At 56.8% G+C, this 10975-nt stretch overlaps 1 protein-coding gene across 1 annotated transcript in view; it reads right to left on the bottom strand.

Moving 5' to 3' along the window:
* The window catches only part of LIMD1 (LIM domain containing 1), a 60124-nt gene extending 49198 nt beyond the window's left edge, over positions 1-10926 (bottom strand). The window contains exon 1 of the mRNA XM_045297698.1: positions 9166-10926. Coding sequence (XP_045153633.1) covers positions 9166-10555 — 1390 coding nt within the window. The 5' untranslated portion in view covers positions 10556-10926. The remainder of the gene's footprint in view (positions 1-9165) is intronic.
* Positions 10927-10975: the final 49 nt, after the last annotated feature.

Raw genomic sequence — 10975 nt, 5'->3', positions numbered from 1 at the left:
ATCTCCCTGCGGCCCTCAGGCCCCCCTCTCCCCACACGCCCTCCCTTCCTGCCTTATCAGGAAGCAGTGAGCACTAACAGCAAGCAACAAGATCCCCTCCCTTCCAGTGGAGGGATCCCCCAGCCAACATGTGAGCACACGGGGGGCAGGGAAGGGGGGGGGGCACAGATGAAAGGAAACCTGTACCCTTGGCCGAGCAGGCAGGCAGCCTGAGTTACAGACGGTAGGGGCCTGGGCAAGAAAATGTGACCCTGACACTTGTGTGAGCGATGCCCAGGTGAACTGGACCACAGCCTCGGCTACAAGAGGGTGCCTTGTCCACCATTGCTGGTAGTTGCTGCAAAGTCCACCACTAACTCCTGAAAACCCAAGCACAAGACAACAAAACTGTCTGGTCCTGCACCATCCCCGGGAGGGGCTGCGGATCAGCCTGCTGCAACCCAAAAGGCTTTCAAGGGCTGACTTCAGGAAACGGGTTGCTCAGCCTTTCTCCCTGGTGTCCTCGGGCATCTGAAAGTTCTGCTTTAACCTCTGACGGCAGAACACGCAGACCTCTGCTGACAGTCCGGTGCTGACTATGCAGGAGGTGCACTGACACGGGAGGGAGCCAAGGGCTGCGATCGGGACCGGAGCATGAGAATCTGATCGGACCGGAGCATGAGAATCTGACCGTTGGGCCAACAATACTCCCTTCAGGTCCTATCTGTTAGGTCCACTCAAAATTCTGTCCCTATAGCTCATGGAGTGAGTGGCAGGACAGACCCACTGATACTCATTCCCTCCCTCTTGACTGGCAGCACCACGGCGGGCATCCAGAACTTTCGATCAGTCACACACAGGGGAGGGAGGTGGAGGCTCCTGACGGGCCTGGAGCCAGCTTCCAGTAACAGAGTAAGCTCCCCTGGCTCTCCTGGGACATGCAGGGCCTGGGACAGGCCAGTGCAGTCACAGAACAAGACAGATGAGGAAAGGATCCAGCCAAGTCGCAAAGCTTAAAAATAACCTGGCTGTGGTGAGGCTGTGCATCCAGCTGGCTTCCCGTGCGGGGTGAAGAAGGAAAACAGATCCCGGGTCGACTGAAAGGCTGGCTGCAGGGCAGGCTGGCTGCTGGCCAGCCTCGGACACTCCGGTGGTCTGTTTAGCTTCAGGGCTCGGGTTCCGTTCCGATGGACCCTTGGCCCTTTGCACAACTTTTGGCCGTAAGCCTCTTCTTGCACACAGCATGTGGGAGTGGCTACTACTGACCCTCAGACCAAAGCACCCCCAGTGCAGCTGGCATGCCCTGCTCCTTGCCCACAGCACTTGGGGGTGTCACACAAAGCTGCCTGAGGACACAGCCTGCTCGTGCTGGCTCATTCTTTGCAGAAGAACACAAGAAGAGCCGTGAGACTCCATGACTTGTCACTGCCCTGCAGGAGGGACTCATATCAGACAGGCTTCCAGACCTAAAAGGTACCCGAGCCTGGCCCTGGTTACAAGAGTGGGACCTGGCTCCTCCTGTGCCCCTCCACACCCTGCCTTCCTCAGGGCTCAAAGGCCTGAGTCCTGACCCACTCACAGCCACAGGGTCCCCTTTGTCAGACAAGACAGTGTGTCTGCGGGAGCTGAGAGGTAGCACAGCATGACAGTCAAGGTCTCAGGCTCAGATCTGATTTGAGCTCGGGGAAGCTACGTAACACACATGTCAGGCAGGTGACTCAGTCCCTGTGTGCAAAAAACAGGGGTAAGTGAAATGGGTTGCTGGGATAATTACACACGTCAACACATCCATGTGAGATCCTCAACAAATACTAGCCCAACGAGCTCAGTCATAACCCGAGCTCAAGCTCCGTTCTCCATCTCCCGCCAAACCTAACTAGCCCACACATGCCTTCAACAGACACCTGGGGGAAAGACCAGTTCTCAGTGCCGGGCCTGGGCCCCAGTTCTGGGTCAGATGGGCAGGACTGAGGCCCAGCAGGGCCTGGGATGTGGCCACAAAACAAAAACAAAAACAAAACACAGGGAGGCTGAGCCCCACAAACCAGTGCCCACAGCTGCCCGCTGCATGCTAGACACCGCGTTTCAACGAGAAGGGTCACCTTGAGAGGCCTCTCAGGACTGATGGTCGTTGTTCTATCGGTGGCTCACCCGTGGGATCATTTGCTCCTTTCTTGTCCCGGGTGGCAAAGTGTTAGGTGTTGGGCGTTCACCTCAAGGTCAGTAGTTTGAAACCACTGGCCGGAGAGAGAGGAGGCTTTCTGCTCCTATGAAGAGTGACGGTCTCAGAGACCCAAAGGGGGCAGCTCTACCCTGTCCTACGGGGCCGCTAGGGACCAGAATCAACTCGACGGCAGTGAGCGCGTCTCGATTTAATTGGCCACGCTCCTCCCAGCCCCTTGGCCTCTAACTCAGTAACAACAGTCCAAGTGGCCAAGGACCCAAGGCCAGCAGCTCACAGTGCCTCCTGCATCACCAGCGGGCCCTGCGTGCCAGAACATTTCTGCGGGAAATCTTAGCACGACGAGTGTAAAAGGGGTCAGTGATTTCCTGTTTTCCTTAAGTGGTTGTCGTTTTTTTTCAGAACAGCTCCAGGACACAGGATTGCCACCTGCCATGGAAACCATCACTGTAACTTCAGAAAGGCTTTGTTTCTCCAGTGCAGGAAAGGTCTACAAGGAGTGGGGAGGCGCTAAGACCCTCAGCTCCCTGGCCCTCTCCACTCTCGGCCACTGGTGTCCAGCCCTGACACTTGGTCGGTTACAATCCAGGCATCTCCTTGTGCCGAACGCCAGCCAGAGAGCTTTCGGCTGGGAAGAGTCTCAGGGGCCGCCGGCTCAGCACAGGGTGGAGGGGCTGCCCGCCCTCTCCTCTTAGGCGCAGACCCAGGGCACCCGGCTTCCTGATTCGCCGGTGCACATCTTCTCCCATGGTTTCGTGTCCCATGTGGAAGCCCTAAGTGGACAGCTGTCAAGAAACATGACCAGGTTGTTTCAGGCCTCTGGCAAGAACGGCCGTGCCAGAGATCAGCTCCACACGCGGGGCTATGAATAGAGAGAGCAGGACTCGCTGGAACAAACTGGAAATTCTTTCCTGGTCGCAGGGGAACGGAGCAGAGACATACCGTCCAGGCATAGGACCCCAGAGAGAAGCCTGATGGGTCAAAGGCAGATGCTGTGAGAGCCCAGTGTCAGGACTGGCCAGGGCTATGGCTCACGGGACACCCGGTCACCCTGAGGAGGCAGCTGGGGGCCTGAGTAGCCCCAAACTGGGCAGAAGGACACTCGCTGGGGAAAAGTCAGGGCAGGGACCCCAGGCTCCAGAGGAACACCCCAGGCTCAGAAGAGAGCAGAAGAGGCTGGTGCAACAGGACACAGTAAGCACAGAAGGAGGATGCCGGGGGACAGGCAGGCCCCAAGGCCATGACTTCACAAGGGACTGCGTCTGGCCCTGTGACTGGCCTGCCCACAGCAGCCAAGCCCAGTGTTATGGACACAGCACCACACAGTCACCAACTCGGGACGGTGCGGCGTGTGCCTGAGGACAACCATGCTCTGCAGGCTTTTGCAATGGCCAGTGTTCAGCCCGTAGGTCACCAGGCCATTCTTCCACGGTACTTCTAGGGGGACTTGAACCACCAACCTTTCCATTAGCGGCCGGGTGTGTGAACCATTCATACCATCAGAGGACTCCAAGGTTATAGCGTGGGAGCCTAGGGTCTGAGGGAAGGTGAGCTACCCAGGGGTCACAGCTGCCTTCAGGCTCCTGGAGGGAGGTGGGCCCACCACCACCACCGCAGATTCTGGGTTCATTACCAGAAGCGGGGAAACTGCGGGCAAAGCCCTGCAGGTGGGGAGGGATCGCACCATGCATGTGCCGGGATAAGCAGATCCTGCAACAACGTGTTCTTGCCTTTCCCCACCTCTAGTCAAGCCTTGTCCCCCGCGTGCGCGCATGCACGCGCACGCGCACACACACACAAACACACACACCTGGAACAGACTGTGGCTCTTTCCTGGGCGGCTGTGAGTACTGACTCATGGTGCTTGGTGAGCATGCACTGAGCCATGATCCAAGACCACCCTCAGCAGGGAAGGAAGGCCCCAGGGGCCCACGGACAGAGGACACAAAAGCCCAGAGTCCTGAGTGAACATGGAGGGAAGTGGATCAAAGAATCCTGGATCTGGAAGAGCAGAGTCAGGACTACTATCTGCCGCAGCAATCGGATGAAGAGTCGCTCTGACAGGCCAAGCCGAAGGCATCCAATAGAGGCCCCGTCTGAGGCGAGATGAGCTAGCCAGTGAAGAGTCTATTTACCAACAGACTTGCTGTGGAGAGTGATTAAACCCCACCTCTGGAGGCTTCTCCTGGCCTCTAGTACACTGGTCACTATCTCCAGGGCATAGCTAGACCCCCAAATCCACCCGTCAGACGGCAGGCTGCTGGCTTGTCCCATGGGCCAGAGCTCACAAGATGAGCAGTGAGACGCATGATCAAGGGAGCAAGCTTTGGCAGAATATCAATATATACTGGGTACAGGCCACACCCCAAAGACACCAACCACCTTTCCACTGACGGGCTGCTCCCATGAGATCACAAAGTAGACAGTGTTGCATCATGTCTGCCAAATGACGGAGAACCGTGGCCTAGTTGAGTTGATGCGTAACTTTAAGCAGCACACAGTTCACCCCTTGTCACCTGGGCACCTGCCCTCATCTCCTGGAGCCATCCATTCCCTCTGCATAAGGGCAACGATAGAGTCATTGCTTGCACTTGCACTCGACACCGTATAACACACAGACAACTGGAAATGCACCGGCACTGTGTGCATGCTACGTGCTATGAGAAAACAGAGACATGTATAATCGAGCGAGGAGGAAACACTCGTCACCATTACAGTCCTCGTTTCTACAGCTGGTCGGGCTGCTGGAAGTTGGCCCGACCTTACTGCATAGTCACCCAGTCCACACACCTCTTGCCCTCAGCAAGCACCAAGTTTCGCCACGGTTCTCTGCCTGGTGGGGTAACTTGAATTTTCACTCTGGAAGGGTCTGGGTCATCAATAGTCAGGCTGGCGCTGGGCAGGGACTTAATTAACTCAGAGACAGTGCGGGAGTGAAAAGCGAGCCAGAACTCCAAACCAGGGCGTCTTCAGGTCTCTACGTAACTTCCTCAAAGAGGGAACCTGGGCTTCACAAGCTCTTCGGGCCACATCAAATACCCCAAAGGCCACTTCTGCTTGGTGGAGTAAGGAGGCCCAGAGTAATCAACCAAAACACAGGCTTCATTTGGGACTGGAATTAAACTCGGACGGCACAAGGCCATCCTGCCCTCTATAGTAGGGTCCAGGCACCTTTAAATATATTTCGCTTTGTCCAAACAACTGACACACTGCAAGCAGGAGCACACTTTTTCTATAGAAGATGTTCACCAGCAGGTGTTTTCAAGCCCATGAAACAGCAACAGCTAGCACACGTTAATGACCAAGAGGGCCCAGACTTTGAACCACGCAGTGTTGGGGAAGAAGCCCGGATGGTGCAAAGGTTAAGTGCTCAGTCCCAGACCGGAAGGTTGGCGGTTAAAACCCACCCAAAAGACCAAGTGACTTGCTCCAGGAATGGTGGCAGCCAGGAGCGTCCAAGGGGGCCGTTCTACTCGGTCACCTGGGGTCTCAAAGATGGGTCAGAACTCAATTCAGTGACGCTAACAACAATCTAAACAACTGTGTCGGGGAAACAAATTCTCTCAAGGGATCCTGGGTATAAGGTACAGGACACAAGAGATGGTGGGGAGCCCCTGGGCTGGCCTAGCACCCCATTTGACAGGTGAGGAATGGGAACCACAGGGGTTCATCCGAGGGCCCACAGCAGTGCTGGGCCAGCGCTGGCTGCTGGGAGCCAGGACAGCGACAGGCCCTCCTGAATCACGTGGACGGAAGTTCCCGCAGCCACAGCAGGTGCAGAACATCTGGACAACATCTCCACAACTGCCAGCTCCAGCCCAACAATCCGCTCCCAGGGGAGCTAGCTGGCAGCTGGTTCTGCTCCTGGCACACAGTGCCGAATGGTTCGGTGAAACGGGCCCGCCACGCCAGACTACCCTGAGACCATCAGCCAGCCAGTGAGCGCTGCCATGGGACAAATGCCAGGTGCCGTGCACAGGACATGGCGGGTACAGAGAGGAGCAGGATGCGGTGACGAAACAGAATCGTTCATACTCATTAGACCCCGAAGGAGGGCGATGTTTCACCGGACACACTTCTCTAGTGTTTGGATTTCCAAATAAAAGTCAACCAGTTTCAACGTTGTGTTGGGGAGGCAGGGGTCTGGCAGTTAGATGTGGGGGTGCGGGGGTCGACGGCCTCATGTTCCAGTCCCAGAAGGACCTGAGACTCACCTCCGGCGCTTGCACTTCCCCCTCAGTAAACGGTCACAATGATCGTACCTGCTGCCTAAGGTCATGTGAGTCACAGGCGGGAATTAGGTGCCCTGAAGCTCCTAGGGGCCGATGGCCTGGCCTGGAGCAGGCTCCGGCCTCCCCTGCTCAGAACACATTTTTCCACACCCCCTCCAGCCTCCATTCAGAAGCCTCTGTTCTTTCTCCTTGAGACCATCCCTGGCTCCCACCCCGATTTATAACAGCAAACCTTTCATCTCCCCATACCCTGGGGCTTCATCTCCTTCCACTATGTATTTCTCTCCCTAAAAATTAAAAAACAAACAACCAACAACATTGTAGTCATGTCCATTCTAATGCATAGCAACCCTATAGGGCCGGGTAGACTGCCCCATATGGTTTCTGTGGATTCTGACTGCTGACCTTTTAGTGAAAGGTGAGTGCTTTAGCACTGTGCAACCAGGACTCCTTTCTCTCACCAGTACTAGCTTAACAATGTCATTCATTTCCAGCCTCGTACACCACACTGGAAGATGAAGCTTTCTACTGCCGTAAAGAGTTACAGCTTTGGAAACCCACAGGGGCGGTTCTACCCTGTCCTACAAGGTCACTTTTGAGTGGCCATCGACCCAATGGCAGTGGGTTTGGTTGGTTTGGGTTCCCTAACCCAAAGGTTGGCAGTTCGGACCCACCCAATGGGCCTAGGAACCTGACTGTGTAAAGATGCCCCCAAGGAGCCCCCGGCACACAGGCCTGTTCCCTGCAGCCAACACGTGAGCTAGGGCTGGGTCAGCTCCTATCAGCTCTGATTCACAATGTAGACCTGTGTCCCTGAGTCGATGCAACTACCATTCTGCTTAACAAGCTTGAGACTAAAAACCAGTTAAAGGTTTAAGGACTCACAATATTGCCAGCCAAGCATTAACACCCAAAGGGGAATCCATAGAGATGAGATAGTTCAGGGTAGGGCGGGGTTACATGCTTTGCAAATTGAAGGCAACACCCCAACCCCACAGTAAACTGACCGCTGACTGCCCAGCTTAGTGGGAGAGCTGGTCCTCTCAGACCCCAAGGGTGCTGTTCCGGGGCTCAAGTCATGGGCTCTTGAATCTCCAAGCACCTTGGGACAGAATCCTTCAGTCACAGGGACCAAAAGGACAGGCATGCCGCCCGGGGACCCCAAGGAAAGGGCAATAAAGCAGATATGGCAACAAAGCAAGTCTCGTGCAGTGTTTGGCTTCCCGGTGCATGTAAGAGCACTGTCCACATGATACTGTGATCTGTTAAAGGAGTCTTGGTGACAGCGTGGGTTAAGTGCAGGATGCCAACTGGTCAGAAGTTCCAAAAGAGAAGTTCACATGGAGAAAGCTAGGCTGTCAGCTCCCATCAAAATGATCAGTCTCAGACACCCTGCTGTCTTTTGGTCGCTATGCGGTTGGGGGCAGTCTGGTAAGTGGGCAATAGCATGAAAGAGCACGAGAATGACCACAATGCGACAGAGACCCAGAGCGAGTCCAAGAAAACGTGGCACCCATAGAGTTGCTCAGTACAGGGTTGCCACAAACAAACCTGTAATTTGTTTTTTTTAAAAACAATGCAGCGATCTTCAGAGCGCGATGAAACGAGGTGTGCCTGGGGACAGAGGAGTAAGCCAGCCACCTCCCCCTACGGGGCCTGTTCCGTCTCCTGTGTGTCTCCTCCATCATTCAGAGGTGCTGCCCCCGCAGGACAAGGGTCCCCCCGGCTCTCAGCCCTCCTGTGGAGAAACTGACACCCCAGAGGCCCAGAGGCCCAAGAGGAAAGCTCACAAGCCTCAGCCTCCTCTAAGAACAGGCTGCTTCTCTAGCCAGCCCTCCTAGGAGGCAGCCGCATCACCACGCAGCAGATGAACGCAGACTAGCTACCTTCTCGCTGCGTCCACACCCTGGGGTAGGGAAAGAGAGCTGAAGCCAGCAGTCTCCCAGAGTTTGTGGTTTTAAAAAGAGGGGGGGGGGAAACCTAAGCTAGACTTTTAGATAAGACCAACACTGAGCATCTTCCACGCAGGCTTCTGTGAGCCTGCCTCCGGTCAGCTGGTGGTGACGGGTATACCAAGGGGGTGAGGCAGCCGATCCACCCCCACACCGGGACCAGCTGCCATCTGTGAACTCGCCCCGGGGTTTCTGACTCAGTAGGTCTGTGGCAGAGCTCCAGAAGGTATTCTCCTAGCCAGCTAGCTCCCAGGTGAGGAGATTCTGCTGGTCCCGAGACCACAGTACCTGTCTGTGTACACACACACACACACACACACTAGGGAACGCTGCTCCAGCACACAGTACCTGTGTGTACACACACACACACACACACACACACACACACACACACACACACGCGAACCCTGCTCCAGCCACTGGACCTCCAACAGGTGTGCTTGGACAGCTACTGGCAGGACGCACAGGGGAATGGGGCCCTGAACCAGAGGCTCTCTCTCCTTCAGTGCCAACCTGCTCACCTGAAGCCTCTGCAATCCAAAGTCACAACACTTCCCTTTTTCGAGCGTGACTGTGGCCAGTCCCACCCTCCTTCATCCTTCACACATGGGCACCCCCAGCTGCAGGATCTGCTTTCTGTCCAGGGACGGTTTCGAGTTTCTGAATCAGAAAGCAGCCGCAGAAAAAGAGGAAGCCTATCCCTCCCACCTCAACAAATGTCAAACAAAACCACCCAGGTCCCTCGAGTTGAGCTGCAGCATCCCTGGTGGGGGCCCACCCATCACCCCACCCCAGGCCCCTCCAACAGCCTTTCACTCACCAAAGTAATCGGCCTTCGGGTGGGCATCCATCTCCCGCTCCAGGTGCTGGGTGAGGGCTTCTAGCTTCAATTCGGCAGCCGAGGGTCCAAGCTCAGGGCCAGAGGCATGGGTCTGGCAGGGAAGCCTCACCCTGGGGGGGCTGGGGCTCTCTGAGAGGACTGGCCCTGGGCTGCCGTCAGGGGACCAGGCAGCAAGACCCTCTTTACAAGCTAACTCAGATGAGGAGGGCATCCCTGGATGAACGAGGCTGGTGGGGCTGAGCTTGGGACCCGTGCCAGGCTCCTTGCAAGCGGGCTTCTGACCTAACCTAGAGACCACACCCATCTGCAAGCTGTCCCTGCCTGGGGATAATGGCACAGAACTAGAAAGGTAAGACTGGGGGCCATCCTGACACCAGGGCTGAGGGTCCACAGAGGGTTTGGCCACCACGCTCCCTCCCCCGGGGCTCCTTCTAAGAGCTCCTTGGCCGGTGCCACTCATAGTCAGAGGGGCTGAGAGAGAAGGGGCCCTGGGCTGAGCGGGCCCCAAGGGAGGCCCATTCTCTGGGCCTGGGGAGAAGTCAGAGGTCACCCGCTGCGAGGAGGAGGTGGACCAATGGCCCACTGGCTTCTCAGCACCACGGCCACCAATGCCACCATCACCCAGGCCGCTCTCAAATGACCTGGTGGAGCTCTGGGCCAGCTGTGGCTGATACAGGTGATGTTCCTGCCCAGAGGGTTTGGGCAGTGATGGGTCGCTCACTGGGGGGCTGGACCACACACTCCCTACACCTGGCCTGCCGTTAGAGGACGCTGCGGGCTGGCCCCACTTTGGGCTTGCCAAAGAAAGGTTGTCGTAATAGTCCCCGTGAGTAAGGCAGGAGGGATCCTCACAGGAGCCCGGTGGGTGGAGTGCAGGCAGCTCAGTGCTCTCCTGGCTGTCCCTGGAGCCACACTCCTGACTGGCAGGTCTCGGGCCACAGGCATAGGCGCCCTGGGCTGCTCTGGTCCTCTGCTCTGGGGGTGGGTAGAAGGGCTGCACAGGGGCCACTGAGGCGGCTGCCCCAGGTGTGGCTGCAGAGACAGCGAGGGGAGGTTTGGCGGCACCATCTAGGGCCAGCCTGCTACCTACACCAGCGTCCCGGGGGGCCTGCAGGCCCAGGCGGGCCCCACCATTGACGGGGCCCACTGCTCCCCTGGGCAGGGCCTGGTCCTGCAGGAGCTGCTGTTGCTGCTGTTGGAGGTGGATTTTGGCCATCTTGGTGGCAAACACTCGGCGGGTTTCCTCGAACTCAGGCTTGTTGCCTGCACCCTTGTCCACTCGGAAGAGGCCATCCTTGGAGGCCTCGTACATGTTCAGGTCCTCAATGAACTTACTGGCCTCCAGACCCAGGTCGTCGTACTTATCCATGTCGCAGGCTGGTACCCTGGCTTGCTTTGTACGGTGTCCGGTGTGAGCTGAGCGAGGAGAGGCGGAGAAGCGAGAATGGCAGGTAAGATCCTGGGGTTCAAGTCCAGCCCAGGGCAGGTAAAGAGTTCCACCTACCCAGCGTGCGGGTCATGGCCCCGCGCCTTCGAGTCCAGCGGTGTAGGCCTCAGGGCCAGATGGGAAAAAGTTTGCTTCCAAACTCCCCTTTTCCAGCGGCGCATACACGTGGTGTCTCCGCCGTCCGCGGTCTGCCTGGCGGGCGAAGTTTTTTTTCTTTCCTTTCAAATCAAGAAAGGAAACAGTCGCCGGAGGAATCAAAAAAGAAGAAGAAATCACAAGTAACCCAACTCGGAAAACCACAACATGGCAGCGAGCGGCCGCTGGGCAAGGGCCGGCGGCGCC

Source organism: Echinops telfairi, unplaced genomic scaffold, assembly GCF_000313985.2.
Source record: "Echinops telfairi isolate 266 unplaced genomic scaffold, ASM31398v2 ScPeMD7_7420;HRSCAF=8458, whole genome shotgun sequence".
NCBI lineage: Eukaryota > Metazoa > Chordata > Mammalia > Afrosoricida > Tenrecidae > Echinops > Echinops telfairi.
This window is presented reverse-complemented; position numbering and strand designations above follow the sequence as displayed.